This window comes from Lutjanus erythropterus, chromosome 14 (genome assembly GCF_056507025.1).
Source record: "Lutjanus erythropterus isolate fLutEry1 chromosome 14, fLutEry1.hap2, whole genome shotgun sequence".
Classification (NCBI taxonomy): Eukaryota; Metazoa; Chordata; class Actinopteri; order Lutjaniformes; family Lutjanidae; genus Lutjanus; species Lutjanus erythropterus.
In genome coordinates, this window is record NC_139330.1 from 8,007,282 (window position 1) to 8,023,337 (window position 16,056).

Sequence of the window (16,056 nt, forward strand, 5' to 3'; positions counted from 1 at the left end):
GTTTGATCAGATCAATCATTGAAAAGTTTTCTCACCATTCCTCATCTTCCATATAAAAGCCCCTCATGTAAACAAACGGGGTAACCATGGAGACGACAATGCACACTCTGACTTAAGTGACATAAAACGCAGTGTGTGTGGGCAAAAGGCCAAAACACACAGGTTTGGACAGAGCTTCAGACCACTTGCGGACATTTCAGTCATGGTACAGTTTGACATGCATGTGCGCACTTTTTCTGCGAGCTGGCAGCGTTTTTCAGTTTTACTTTGTCACATCTTTTTGTCCATTTTTGCTCTCTGTGTTGTGAAAAAATGAAAATGTTTTCATAAATAAAAGAGTACCACAGGGAGCACTAAGTCGATCCACCGGGTAGCAGTTTATTATGAATCCCTGCTTGTTCTTTTAAGACTAACATAAACTTTTACACAGTAATGATAAGTTAAGAGCAGGTTACAATCAATGAAAGTTTCAGGTGTGAACATCAAACAGATAACTGAAGCTCTGTCAGAGAACGGCCAGAAAGGAATCTGCTTTAGTCTTGAAATTCTTCAGATTGATTTTGTGATCAATCACAAAGATGCTCTGAGAACTGAGGGAAATTAATCTGCAGAAAGTTTCTTGACAATAACATGTTTCTTATAAAGTAAACTACTTGTTTTCATAGAAGTGTGTGGAGATATCAATCAATATGCAAGTTTTAGTGGAGTTTGTCTTTACGTAAAGTTTAACTGTGTGGTGATATCTCATTTGGGAGTCACACAATCTTCTTCAAACCTCCATCCTTCATATCCAAATTTCCCTGGTTTGTTTACCAATATTTAGCAATATTCAGGCTGCCTTTATTTGCCTTTACCCTGCAGCCCGACTGCCTGAGAATGTAAACAGAAATAAGAACCTCAACCTGAACCGAGATCTCCTGCTGCAGTCGTACTCATGAAATATCTGCGAAAAATACCAACACACAGACGCACCCAAATAGATCGATAACGTAATTAGACACAGTGATGGTATCTCAGCCTTACAGGTACTTTTGAGCTTTACTAAGCCGTCTGGTGTCTGTGTGTCATGATGGAATAATCAATTAGATTTGAAGGCAACAAACTCGATAACACAATAATTCATCACTGCTCTTCTTGCACTCGGCATCGCCACACTGACACACAGTCGTTCAGAAATACCAGACTGATTCGAGACATTTGTTTTTGCATATCAGCTGACAAATGACACTTGAAATCTGGTGATGACTCTTCTCACGTTGTATTGGCACTCAAAAACAGACGATGGGATGTGAATGGACTTAGCAGCATCCTAATTAACTGCTGAGTTAATTAGAGCTGAGCAAGTCTGCATGTGCCCTCTAGAAGTTGAGGTGAAGTGGAGGATTACACACGTGTTTGTAGTGGTTGAACTTTTGGAAATCCATCTCTTAACAGCAGCAATTTTGTTATGTAAGAGATGCCAATAAGCAGAGAGATACCTGGTCACGGCGACAGCTGCTTTCTTCTTCATTTATTTCCAGAGATGGGACTGATCCAATCCAATATCAGTGCCAGATACTGACATAAGACATTCATCTTTTATCAGACTTGCAACACCGATCCACATTCCAATCTAAATTCCACAACGGCACATGTTTTGTATTTGCAAATACTAATGTATGCAGTGCAATTAGAGAGCTAAACAGCACTTTTCACTTATGCTCTGCAATTGTTTGTAAGAGAAACCAGCCAAAAAACATATTTTAAATAGGATTTCTACCTAAATAATATACCATCTATGGCTCCATCTCACTACATGGAGTGCTCACTTGTGCTCATTTTTGAAAGTGCAATTGCTACATATTGCTCCTTTAAATTCCCAGCAGTGCATCATGGGAAATTATGCAAATAAGGGTCGTAGGTATTGCAGTTTATCAGCTGCAGATGTGAATGTTACAAGCCAGAATGCTACAGCACCTCACAATGGTTTTAGGAAGCCATTACGCATGTTTCATTACACAAACTACATAAGCTTTTCAGGCTCAAGTTCAGTTTCAGCCTCATGTAACTACTTGTGCTTGTGTCTAAATTCAAATTCAGTTATCAAAATCAGATTGGAACCGAAAAAAAGTGATTCGGTACATCTCTATTTATTTCCCCTGGTCTTTACCCTTCCCTGCCAACAATGAAAGATAAAGAAAATAAAAGAAATGGCCTGAAACTACAGTTTTAGCTCCACCTGCCCCACTGGGAGAGTCAGGACCGTACAGAACAATCAGGAGAGGCCTTCAGCACAAGCAAGTCCCATCAATCTTTAGTTAGTTTATCAGCTCACATTATTAGCCACTGCCGTCAGTTTCTAAGGTAACCTGCACACACCTTTACATTCACGCTCTACAGTGTATGATAGTCAAATAAAGAGGGTTGTAGTAGATAAACATTTCCGGGATTAGGAAGAGAAAGGGAGTGTTGTGCAACTGAGACGTAGTGACTTATGAGGGTGTGTTAGTGTGTGATAGGGCACAGTTATAATAACAGCCATTCAGGTCCACAGTCTCCTTCAAAAGGTGCAGTTAAGACCAGAGAAAGGGTCAGTTTAAATCAGGGGTTTCAAAGTCTGACTCTGCGCCCCCCCCCCCCCCCCCCCCCCACAGGGAAAAATGAGACAAACACACCCCCGCATATGAAATAGGAGAGTGTCAGTATTCCAGGAACACAAGAACAATGTTGAAGGGAATATATATTGACAGCACATTGTGAAAAATGTTATTATTAATGGGTTTTACCTTTAAGGTATAAACAGAAATAACCCAGTACCAAGTGATATTGAAACTGCTCTAGTCAAGAATACCTGCATTTAATCCTTTTTGTACCCAGATACAAAAAAAAGTGTTTGTATTGTATTATTTCTTGCAGGCAATCACCAAGTCAAGTGTGGTGTTTGATCAAGTTGGCAGTTTAGTGTACTGAGATGCCACCAAAACAAAGAAAAGGTATCATTTTAAGGGTACTGTTATCACAATTTTTTAAACGCTATCCAGTCGCAGTTTTGTCACATATATTGTTATTCTTTTTCTTCTGTTTTGGAAATGATCATACTGCAAATTTTGAAACTACAGTCCCTATAATTTGGAGGCTTTTAGGATGTAAACACCAAATACAATATTGATATGGAGGCATTAGTAGCGGTGTAACAATCCATCCATCTGGATCAATATGTCAATTCAGTGATCAGTGATCAACCTCAATCCATATCACCACCTTTAAATTTCGCCTTTATTTAGAAATTCTCATTGGATGTCTATATCTATTTTTTTCCCCGTTTATCACCAAAAGCAGAAAAGAGTGGTCTAGCAGCTTCTTCTTTGACTAGCTGTTACAGAATGGTATAAAATAAATGGTATAAAAAATGTAATAAACAAATGAATAATGGACCCGTCCTTTAAATTGGAATATGACATACTCTCATATTGATCACAGACCCCTCAATCACATCAAATCAAAGTTGTGTTTTTGCAGGAAATATTGTATCGCTGTTCAAAGAATCAATTAATATCATATTGTGATGGAACCATTAGTCATCAGGTTAGCTGTGGGCTCCAGCTTAAACCCCATATTTGTTAGCCTCTATTTGTTTACATTTTGGGAAAACCATCACCACTGAAAGTATGCTGAACTACATATCAGCAGTTTCTCTTTGCAATCTACCCGTGGATATACAGACATCCATCATTTGCTTATTCTGACAGTGAAGAAAATATAAAAAAAACACGATGATCCTCTGGCAAGTTCCAGGGTTACAATTTCTAAACGGATTTATAGGCATTTATTCATGATGGAGATAATGATATCCTCGGGAAGTGCAAGTCACACTGAATCTAAAAATATGTGTGTCATGTCTGAGTCAAAAAAAAGCATACTCCATCTCTGAGTCATAACATCTTGCCACACAAATTGCAGCAATTCACCTCAGTTCACCCACAATATCTTCCACTCACGTTTCTCACTCGTTTTCCCTGTTTCCTGTGGTGCGCTGGGAGGCGCGTCTCACTCTTTGAAAACCTCTGGTCCTGATGAATGAAAACTAGGCAAAGGCAGGGACATAAAAGAGGAATGGACAACTTGAGCAAAGCCTTTGTGACTTTCCTGCATTAGGTGACATAATACAACTAAAAAGAAGACAGGTTTTAAAGCGGATCTATTATGCCCCTCTATTCACTCTGTCTGAAACAACACGTTTTAGTTCCTGTCTCTTTAAGGCCCCCCTCCTGAAAAGCCCGCTTTCTTCTGACTGGCCGACTTCCCAGAAGCCATCTGAGGGACAGCACCCAAAAACACAACTATATTCACAGACTTTGGTGAAACTGGATTATACTTCAAAGGGAAAATATTCTCTGGCCTCCCCCGTGATGTCCTCTGGATGCTCTGCCTCAATGTTCAGCTTTTTACAGAGTTTTCAGGTTTGCATATTGTTAGCGGTTAGCTACTTTAGCTGCTAATTGGCTAGTTAACCCAGAGATTGGTCAGGCTAAGACTACAATGCCCTGAGTGCTTCTGAGCACTGTCTTGGCTTGGAAAATAGCAATATGGGGCACCAAATGTGATCAATTTACTGTTTATCAGACCACAAATGAGACAAGAATTAGATTATAGAGGTAGCCAGAGGGGAGTGATTCCGGGGGCTTTAGTGTAAACAAGCACTCAACTTTACAACTTTATTTGCTGATTTTGGTGAAACTGGATCACATTTTCACATTTTCTGGTTTTCGCCCCAATGTCCTCCGGCCACTCTGCCTCAAACTTTGGAGATTCATGGACTGTCCTGATGGACAAATCTTTACTCGTTGGCGGTTAGCTACGTAAGCCGCTAACTGCTAGTTCACTCAGTTAGTCATGCAGCTGACTGGGACTGAGCTGGGACTTCAAAACACTGGAGTAGTGTACGGCTAACTAGCAGCAGCAGTAAGTTACTTTAGCAACAAGTAAACATGCCTGTCCATCAGAAACTGTAAATTACTGGAAGCTGAACAGCAGCAGCAGGAAATCAGAGGGAAAACCAGAAAATATGAAAAACCTTCACAACCAAAAATGCACTTTCTGTAAGATATGCTGAACAAAAACATAATAATAAGCAGAGCGGTCGAATGGAGACAGACTCAGCACGTAGGTGTGCTTCATGCAGGCATTCAGAGAAGTCTGCTCATAGGGCTTACTTCTACATTAACCTCAGTATTTGGCCATTTTTAATATGAACATCCAACATTTCAACTTTATATATATGAAAGAAAACATGAAAACATAATAGATCCACTTTAAAGTGAATGCTGACTGTTAATACAAACTAAATCCTTCTGTGACCCCGACTGGCTGGGTCGTGAGCTACAAGTTTGGAACGTGCAACATCACAATTTATGGCCAATCAGGGCAAATGGACGGTGTGGCACAAACTCTTGCTGACTTGATGCCATAAAAGGAGAGCACGAGATGGAAACATGCGCACACACACACACACACACACATGCACAGAGAAATACATTCTGGTAACAGCTAATGGATACTTGTGCTTCAGAACCAAACAGTTTGTTTGAGGGGAGACAGATGTTAGCTCGGGCAGTTCAATGTATCATTTAAATAGAGCGGCAAACTGTTTTCATGGCTCTCTTCATAACACACCTGCCTCCTGGAGGAAACAGCAGCCATTGTTTTCAATAAGTGGCCATTTCCCAACTCCTCACTGCAATGATGCAACCCCATGCATTGAACTCTCTGTGTAAAACGGCTCACTCTCCTCTTGAACTACGCCCAGCTGCCAAGGATTCGACAATGTGTGATTGCCCAAGTCACTGTAGATTACTGACAAAATCTGGCTGAGAGGAGCAATAAACACTTGAACTGACTGAACAATGTTATTTTTCTACTGATCAATGTCTTCCCTGCCGTCAGAAGAAACATTACAAGACGGGGCAGATGTTTTCTCAAGCGAGAGGAGAGACATGACGTGGTGAGGACACGAGTCAGGGAGCAGGTTCAAAGTGCCTGTCTAGTGAGGGAGTAGTTTAAGAGCTGTGCGGACTGCAGCCGCGACGCCACCGTTGATGCTTGCAACACGTTTCGAAAAAGCTGGGGCAGAGCGGCCCGGTAACTCAGTTGGTAGAGTGTTCGCCCCATGAACCCTGTGAGTCTGTGGGTTCAACTCCTGCCTACGGCCCTTCGCTGCATATCATTCCTCCACTCTCCCTGTCATATCTTCAGCTGTCCTATAAAATAAAGGCATAAAGAATGTGCGGTGGATTATGAAGCACAAAACACAACAACAGAGAGCCCAGACTGCTGGGCACCTTAAGTCGTATATCAAGGAACGATGGCAAAGTATTTGACTTTCAAAACTCCAACAATTAGTGTCCTCAGTTATCAAATGCTGACTGAATGTTGTGGGACTCAAAGTTTAACAGTCTGAACATTAAATATCTTGTCCTTGTACTGTATTCAATTGAATATATGTCAAAAAGTATGTATATAAATAATAAATCACTGCACTCTGTTTTTATTTACATTTTACACAACATTTTGGAATTGGAGTTGTACTACGTCCTTATCAGCTGCCATCCTGACAATTTTTTCCTTATTTTATTTTATATCTTGCTGCTGCATTTATCTTATCTCCGATCGATCCGACAATGTTCTCTGCAATTTTTTTATTTGTGTACTACTACACACTGACTAATACAAGCTGGCATGTTTCCAGCGAGGAACCAACAACGTGTTCTCCTCTTCATTTAGATTCTCTCTTCATGTGTCGCTGTGACATTTGACAACTCCTCCAAATTGCCACGGCTCCCATCTGTAGGAGCTGAGTCGCAGATGGGTCGAGAGGTCCATGCATGAATTGCGCTGCTGAGAATGGCTCTGTGTGTGTGTATGTGTGTGTAGCCGTGACCCATCAGGCCTCGTGGGAAGCTGCAGCTAAACTGATGGATGCCAAGGAACGACAGAGAGAGGAGGGAAGGGAGAAGAGGGGAGGGGAGGGAACGCTGGCTTAGCCAAGTAGGAGACAAGTGCCTGTACTGCAGCAATGCAGGAGGGAGAGGAGGGATGTCAATGAATGAAAAAAGGAAAAAAACTGTGAGGAAAAAAAGGTGTTGACTGAAAACAATGCAGTATACAAATGCCAGACGTCATGGCAGGCATGGTTTGAGACAATGTTTGGAAGGCGAACAAGTTTATGCAACCTGATTTTAATTCTACAGGAGTTTCTGCACGGTGTCACTGTTCTGCTGATGTATCCTCCTTCTGCTGCAGTTATGACAATATCATCCTGAGCCTTACCTAGCAGAGACAACAAGCCCTGGCAAGGCAAACACTCCCTGCTGAGCCTCCCGTGCCTCCTCCCTCCCTCCCCTGCCCTCTGAACAAACAGCTCTCCCTCCGGAGGCGACGTGGCAGGGAGAGGGACACTCGAGACTATCGACGGGCTCCCTCTCAGCTCTGCTGTCTCACCCCGTCGTGAGCAAGGCCTTGCTAGGATACCCAACCGCTGAGGTTTTTACTTCCCAGCAGCGTAAGTAATGTATACATTTGCTCTGCTCTCATTCGCCGACCTTCCCCCAGTGGTCGAGCGGCCCGCTGCAGCAAAATGTAAACAGAGTCCGAGGGAAGCCTCTGCTCATTTTTCACCGTACAACCACCCCCGCTCTGCGCCTGCCTTCTCCATTTCATACAGCCCAATGACATATAAATACGCATGCACCAACACAAACAAAGCACGCTGAACATACACTCGCTCCCGTGCACGTAACCGCACAAACACACACTCACACAGAGAAAGAAGAGGAGATGAGCTAATGCACTGCTATCCACAGCAGAAGGATTGCAAGCACTCAAGGAACAAATATCCTGTTCTCATCATAAAATTTTCATCCCGTGCAAGCTCGTTCGTGGACCGGGCACACTTCCTGGTGAAAAATATACACACTTAACCTTGAGCTGATCTTTTTTAACATAATGCGTCTGCTTTATTGGATTCTAGCTGGACCTTACTCACAGGAATACAAAGTGCACAGAGTTGTGGCTGGGCCGAGCCAAGTTGGCGATGAAGGACAAAGTGGCAGCGCCGAGGAGTCCGTCTGTCGGATCTCATGTCTGGTCGTCACATTCTATTAGAAGGACGCCGATGTGACACCTTGTGCCAAGAACATTGTGACTAATCCTCAGGTGGCGCCGTGTAGAAACCAACTGAAGTCACACGTTCATATACAAATGTTAGCAAAATGAGTTAGTGTCTGTTTATGAGTTGTTAGAAAACATTAATAATCGTGTAGAGGGAGCAGATTTTTGTAACAGTTAAATTGAGCAATATGTGAATGGAGTCTGGCAGGCAGGAAGGCAGGCAGCCACTTCACTTAAAAGTCCAGAGTGTGTATTTTCAGAGCAGTGGGCTTTTGTTTTCAGGATAACCGGCTTAACTTTACATTGATAGACAAATGACAAGTTATAAACAGCTGATCAACTTACAGGGTAAGACCTGTCACTTGTTATTGTCAATGTATGATATTGCAAGGTCCTGCAGCCTGCACTGCATCCCCGAGTCTGGGGTGCACAATTGCTACATACTGGCCTCCATGTTGGCTTAAAAGTTGAATTTTAAAGCTCATTTTTGACCTTGAAAAAAAGTAGCTGACAAAACTATATGCATTCAAAGTCCAGAAAGACTGGTACTAAGAAAAAAGTGGAATTCTGAACCTCTGCAAATAAAATAAAATAAATATATATATATATATATATATATACATATCTTTTATGCAGTCAGTCTATAAAAGTGATACGTACAATTTACATTTTTCTTCCACTGAAAATATGTTTTTAATGTTTATATCACATGTGTATTATTCATAATACTATCCTTCAAAGTGCACATTTGCACATCTTCTAGACTCTAGAAAATGTGCTAAAAGTGAAATTAAGGGGCAGCAAACTCTAGAATATTTCTGGAAATACTGAATAGATGCTGATGAAGATGATGTGATATGTAGCTCCAGAAGAGGCTACTAAACAGTAGGGATGGGAACTGATAAAATGTAATCGACACCAATTCCATTATAGATTCTGCTGGTCGGTCCGATTCCCTGATTGATTACTGATCAATTTTAGTTGAGCTGTCTCTAGCCTGAGATCTAGCAGCAGCAGTCCGTCTGTTATCATCTAAAATGGATGAAATTAGGCAAAAATTTGCACAGCGTTCATTTTCATTAAGTAAAAATCTGCTAAGCCAGCCTGTGCAGCGCTAATGTTATCATAACACAGAATATTTACCCTCGATAATGGAGGTGCTGCTCAGCTGGGAGGTAGTTGTACTCGTGTGTAGAGTGTCAAATACACAGCGTTCCAGAGATTTACGCTCATGTTGCACAGAAAGATGTTTCTGCATATTGCCGGTGTTTCCACCTTCACTTGAAAATATGTTACAGACATCACATCAAGCACTGCTGCCATCTTTCTTTGTAAAATGAAGCCACACTTTGGGCCGTTTCTTCCAAACGGCCACGACTCCTTCTTGTTGCAAGTTTAAAATCATTATTTTGTCATGCACAACTATCAGAAATCATTTTAAAATTAGTTAAAGGAATTGATAAGCTTGGAAGAATATGATTCAAATGGATTGGACCGTTGAAAGCAGTTCTCAATTCCCATCACTACTAGCTGGACCTTGTCAACTGCCGTTTCAACGTCAAATATTAACTATAAAACTCAGTTACAAAAAAAAAATCTTTTGTGTTGTTTAGACCACTTTCATACAGTTTCACACATTTTTTTATTTATCCCTTCAACCAATTCCAAACAATCAAAGAGGGACCTGCATTGAAATTTCACTGCATAACCTTCCTGTAAACGATAAATGGAAATCACCTTGTATCTACTACTACACCGACACTATTTGGAAAGCAACAGACTTTACTCTCAACAATTTGCTGCGACTCTGTAACTGCAACTCTGCAGAAAAAAAGACAAAGAGACAAATCACACTGGACTGCAGAATAACATGATCCTAAGACAGATGGCAATAGTCAATCAAATTTATAACTGAGGAAGAATTTAATTTGGCATTGATGTCACGCTACTGGGCTCAGTGAGGGAGACACAAACACAATAACACAGACTCATCCATTACAGTATTCTGTCAGATAACAAATTTCTATCTGAAAGTCTTATTAGCGGCAGACAGTGGAAAATGTATTCAACATCTGCAAGTCAATTAAGTATATTAAGATAACTTACGTGACTCTAATTCGACTGTGTGCTGGTGTAAAAGAAAAGAAATACAACTCCACTCATGTTGTTCTAATTAATATTTGCAATACATTTTGGCATGCACACACAGCTATCAGGTTCCAGTTTCACACACAGCAGCACGGTGGTGACATGACATGGCGGGACGCTGATAAGTTTGCTCTCACATCAAAGCCACGTGTCACAGAAACAGCTTGTTCTCCACGGCTACATGGCACAGTGCATCTGTAAAACTCACTGGTGTTTATAATCCAAATACACACTTGTCAAAGTGTTGATTTGCTGGCCGTATTTAAGGTTTGATGGGCTTCATATGGCAGCACACGCTGCTGCGTGTCAACAACAGTGTATCAAGGCAGCGACGCGGCGGCGGAGAGGCTGCTTTGAACAGTGGGACTGTTGAATACATTTGAATAGATTTCTCCTGGTTATGGTTTTATCAAAAGTGACCTCATCAACCTTCAAAGGATCCTCCCCCAAACGGTCCCGAATGCTAATGACTAATGAACTGAAAATAATGGAGACAACAACAGATTTTACCCCCCACACTCTTACAAATAAGGGCTCCAAAGGGGTTCTTCTGAGAACTATTTGTTTCCTAAGAACCATTTTTTTGAGGGAAGGATTTGTCAAAGGTTCTTTGTAAGACTACAGGTTTCATTAAGAACCCTTTTTAGAAGAAAGAATTGCTGAACGCCTCAAAGAAAGGCATGTCATGGTTTTTTTGTGCCATAATATAAAAGGGTTCTCGGTAGAACCACCTTGATGGAATCTATAAAAAAAAAAACCTTTACAGTATTTAAAAAAAAACTCTGTGTAGAACCCCCTGGGTGGGTTCTAGATAAAGCCCTTGAACTATAGAGAAGGTCCTCAGCAGAACCCACCGGGTGTTCTAGATACAGCCCTTGAAATATAAATTGGTTCCTGGTAGAACTTCCTAGATGGGTTCTAGATAAAACCCTTGCAATATAAAAATGTTCTCAGAAGAACCCACTGGGTGTTCTAGATAAAACCCCTGGATATAAAAACGATCTCTGCAGAACCCCATGTGGGTTCAAGATAAAACCCTTAAGATAAAAAGGTTCTCAATTAAACAAACTGTATAGTTCTAGATAAAACGGTTCCTGATAGAACAAATGGAACCTAAAGAGGGGTTCTCCACAAGCCAGAGAACCCTGTATTGTTCTAGTTAGCACCTTTATTTCTAAGAGCCCAGTGAAAACAGGGACACGTGGTGAAGGACTGTTGGGATTTAGCTGACAGGAGTGTTAATAGTAAATAAAAATCCAAAAATACATCATTAGACTGAAGCTGCCAACAGAAAATATTCTGCACTGAATCTGAAGCTTAAGCTCAGTTTTATTCTTCCAGCATTTAAGGAATAAAAGTAACGACTGCTAATGAAATTCTCAGGGTAGTTGGCAGCTTCGTAATGCAAAATGACGCAGGTTACACCGACTGCCAATAAACAAGAGGCCAATATTGATCAGATATCTACAACGGTCTGAAATCTTGGCCTCGTAATGACACAACAATATTCTGACCGACCTTTCCAAGTGACATTAAAAACTGCAACAGGGTGATTAAGGCGTCAGAAAGTGCTGACGAAGCCATTGATACTGCTGCTCCTCATCAGTGAGCCACACATACGCACACAACTGACCTCATAACCACGGATTGGCTCTGGAGGTCGAACGGTACAGAAATCACTCATGTCCTAAATGAGAGAATCTTATTTTCAGTCCCTTCATAATACACACCGGGTCTATCCCTGACTGAAAATTATTTCAGTCGAATCAGATTTAGTTGGCCAACACAAATATTTGAGGATTAATTGTTTTGTTTTTTTAGTTCAGTACGTCACACTAAACTTTTCTTGACGAGTAATTCTTTGGTTGTTTTGTTTTTGTTGATATGTCTTTAAATGATTGTTTGGAGACACACCAAGACAAATCCCAATCAATACTTCAATGAGATGGTAATAAGTTATTGAATCTTGATCTACTGTTCAAGCACACATTTGCATATGTATAGCGTTAATCTCTCACAACGCCCACAACCATCGCTCCGAGTGGACGCCGCAAACGCGAGGCAGCAGTGACGTGTACGGATTGCAAATGCATCGTTAAAAGCAAGTCTATCTCCGGCCTACGGCCTATCTCCTCTATTGGGGCTGCAGAATATGGTTAAAAAAAGCGATATTGTGATTATTTTAACTTAAATTGTAATTATCATTTTTGTCTTACAATTTTTATTTTTGCTGAAAAAAAATATACATAAAAATCATGATGATGTGGTATTTGTTGGGGTCTGTACCAAATAAACTCTCACAACTTCTCACATCTGGAGAGCAGGATTTTTTAGGCCAGGGAATCAAATTTTGACACAGTCAGTTAAGAGTTGATTACGACCGAACGAGAGTTGGTGATTGTGTTTGGTGAGTTTTAATTTTGTTTCTGCCGAGTCTGAATGAAGCTGATGGTGATGATGTTAAAATTAAAGTTTTGCAAAGAGCCTGTAGGGTTTTGGCGAGAGCAATAAAACAGCTGTTGTATCTTAATCTTAAACAAAAATGTCTTTCACTTAGCAATCTTTTCCATAATGTTATAAGACACTTACTTAGAATAACAATGTAAACCTGTAAGTGACAAAACAAGTAAACAAGCGTCACCTGTCCTGTGTGCTCTGAGGGGCACTCAGGTGCCTCACAGTGCGTCACCTGCGCTCCGATTCTCTTCTCCACTACCATCGCAATGATTTTTGTGGTTTGTGGTGATTTAGACACTTGGTTTTGAAAGTTCACAGCGTGCCATGCTGTTGCATTGCTCTGTGCAACGATGCAGCTGAACACAAGAGCTGAAACTTGTTTACCAGCCACTCGTTTCACATTTTCTCATCCGTTAAACACCAGCAAGGTTTCTTTTTTTAATGAATGCACCCACTAATGTATATGTTTGATTCTCCTAATTCCTAATTGAAATGTTATCTGTTCATTTTTTTAAGTTTCTATCTGTTTTATCCTGTTATTATATAATGCACACTGACAAAAATAAACAAAACTGACTTCTCAACTGGAAGAATCTCAGTCAACTGAATGATTCGAATCTTCAACTTTTACGAGAAGCCCTAATACACACATGCATGCATGCAGACTCACTAACCTGTGGAGACAGGGCAGTGGGAGGCTGGGTGAAGAGTGTGGAGTGGGCTGCTGACCGTAGGCCATGTGCTCTCCTGACAGTCTGACGGGTGAAAGGAGCAGACAGTACCTCCTGCTGAGGAAAAGACACAAACAGACAAAAACGTCAGGCTGGGGAAAATCATCGTCAGCTCTAAAGCGGAAACAAAGTGTTTGGAATAATCGCAACATGAATGGAAAATAGCAAACCTCATGCTATTTTCAAAACAGCCACCATCAGGAGCAGCTACATGACGTTACTATGAGCTAAAAAGAGGCTTAAAATAATGAGGCGTGAAAGTGGTAGTTTTATTTTCTATTCCCGACCAGACACAGGCCGGGGCAATTTCCTTTTTGCTGCCGTTCAATTGTGTGTGTGGTTGGAGTTAAGTGTCTTCAAGACAGTAGACGGTATGGCGCTAAAAGTAATCACATGCAACTGGTATCAAACAAATAAGCCACAAATACAGACGTGGAGGGATCACATCAGATATATACTGTGGAAAGAATAACATTATGGCTGCAACTAACAATTATTTTCACTGTTGATTAATCTGTCAATGATGATTTGATTAATTAATTAGTTGTTTGGTCCATAAAATGTCAGAAAATGTTGATAAGTGTTTCCCAAATCCTAACATGACGTCCTCAAATGTCTTGTTTTGCCCACATTCCAAAGATATTCATTTTAATGTCATAAAGAAAATTGATTTTTAGATGTTTAAGGTGCTACGAGGGACCCTGAACCTGCCGCCAGAGGGCAGTAACTGGCACTCTGAGGAAAAACATGACCTTTATTTTCCTTTATTATCATCATTTTAATGAATTTCAATTCATTATTACTGTCCTATTCTTCACTTTTCAAATAGTGATACTGGATATATGTAGAATGCCTGCGTTATGAGATGTTCGTTGTTTTGATAGATTTGATTTTGCCGTGTGGTGAACAAGTTCGTGCATGGATGAAATAAATACATAAATAAAGAACAAGAGCTGTCATGTGAAACTTCCTGTGTAGGCCGTAGAGAGAGCGTGAGGCCGCCTCTGCTGCTGCGACTGTCAATCACATGTGAAAGAGCTGACCAGCCCGCAGCTGCTTCACACCCAGACCAGGATTAGCGGCGCGTGATTTACTCACTATCTGTGAATTAAGTTGCTCACAAGACTGTTATCACGCTGCAGGGAAAAAAAAAGCACAAAATGTGGCTGCTTTGATGTTTCTGGATGTGAGCGTTTGTGGATTTGTTTGGGTAAAGGGAGAGATTTTCAGCCGTGTGTGTGTGTGTGTGTGTGTGTGTGTGTGGGTGTGTGTGTGTAGGCAGGTGTATGACAGAGGGTCACGGTAGACTGGAATGACTAAAATACTTTCACCTTCAAGTTAGCGTGTGCACTCAGATGTTCCCTGCCTCGCAGCACCGAGGAAAGATAAGATGGAGATAAAGTGGGATACTCGTCCATTATAAACACTGAGAGCACCTTGACTGCACACACTCGACAACAAGCAGTGCAACCCATTAAATTCTCATATTAGACCCATACATGTGAACTTGTTCAGGCCTCTGGGGGAGGTCTGATCACACTTTTACAATTCAAGCCGCTCAGTGCTTCTTTAACACTCCGCTGTCCCGCTCTTGGCGCTCCTGCGGTGAGCATTAACAACCAGAAAGGTCAGGCATGGAGATTTCATTTTCAAAACCATCCGCCGTCACCAGTGGATTTGTAGTCAAAGTTGGCAAAAATTAAACAGTTACGACCGGATCCCCAAATGAGAAACAGAGTTTTGAGGGGAGACGGCAGGTGCGAACAATAAAACATGCAAATATTTAATTTTCTGCACCTGCGTTTAAATTGCATTTTTGCAAGCGATGCCTTTAACCACTTAGTTTGTCTGACCATATTTGTCTTAATTTGTTTTTCCTCACAAACTTGCATCCTGTGTGTTCACCCACTCTTCATAATTGAAAGTACACATCTCCGTGCACCAGTGTTTACAAAAACTGAAATTTTACATATTCCATCATCTTTTCAGTAAAACTGTAATTAAACATATAATGTAAAGGAACAGGCTGTCATTTTCTATTCTTGTTGAGAGTTAGATACCACTTCCATGTCTGTACACTGAATATGAAGTGACAGCCAGCACCCAGTTAGCTTAGCTCAAAAGCTGCAAACAGGGTGAAACAGCCACAGCCTGGCTCTGGCCAAAAGCAATAAAATCTGTCTTCTAGCACATCAACAGCTCACAAATTAACATTTACACCTTTTACAAAAACCTGAGCATAAAAAGAACATGTTTTTTATGGGGGGTAATGTGCCAGATCACGACTGATAGCTTCGTATTTGATGCACACGCGTGAGAATCTTCTTGTATAAAACTCACCTACGTCACGGTTTGGTCAGTAACTTGGAAATACTGGGATGCAAATAACAGAATGAGGCCACATGCTGGATTTTTAATTTTAGCTGACTTTAGGATGTCTAAACCAAAAAAGAAAAGTTCAGGAAAACCTTAGAGAGAAGGACTCAGTCAGCAGGAAAGGACGCAACATTTTAAGAAACCTAAGTTAATGAGCAATGAAGATGCATACGAGCTGGCTCCTTCGTCTTGGTCACAA

General features: G+C 41.0%; 1 protein-coding gene across 2 annotated transcripts in view; it reads right to left on the reverse strand.

Moving 5' to 3' along the window:
* mcu (mitochondrial calcium uniporter) overlaps positions 1 to 16,056 on the reverse strand; it is a 99,606-nt gene that overhangs the window by 37,847 nt on the left and 45,703 nt on the right. Inside the window, exon 2 of one of the 2 annotated variants that reach the window (XM_084735175.1) lies at positions 13,425 to 13,535. In XM_084735175.1, coding sequence (XP_084591301.1) covers positions 13,425 to 13,535 — 111 coding nt within the window. Of the gene's footprint in view, positions 1 to 13,424; positions 13,539 to 16,056 lie in introns of both variants that reach the window. The other variant, XM_084735174.1, reaches the window with a different exon arrangement.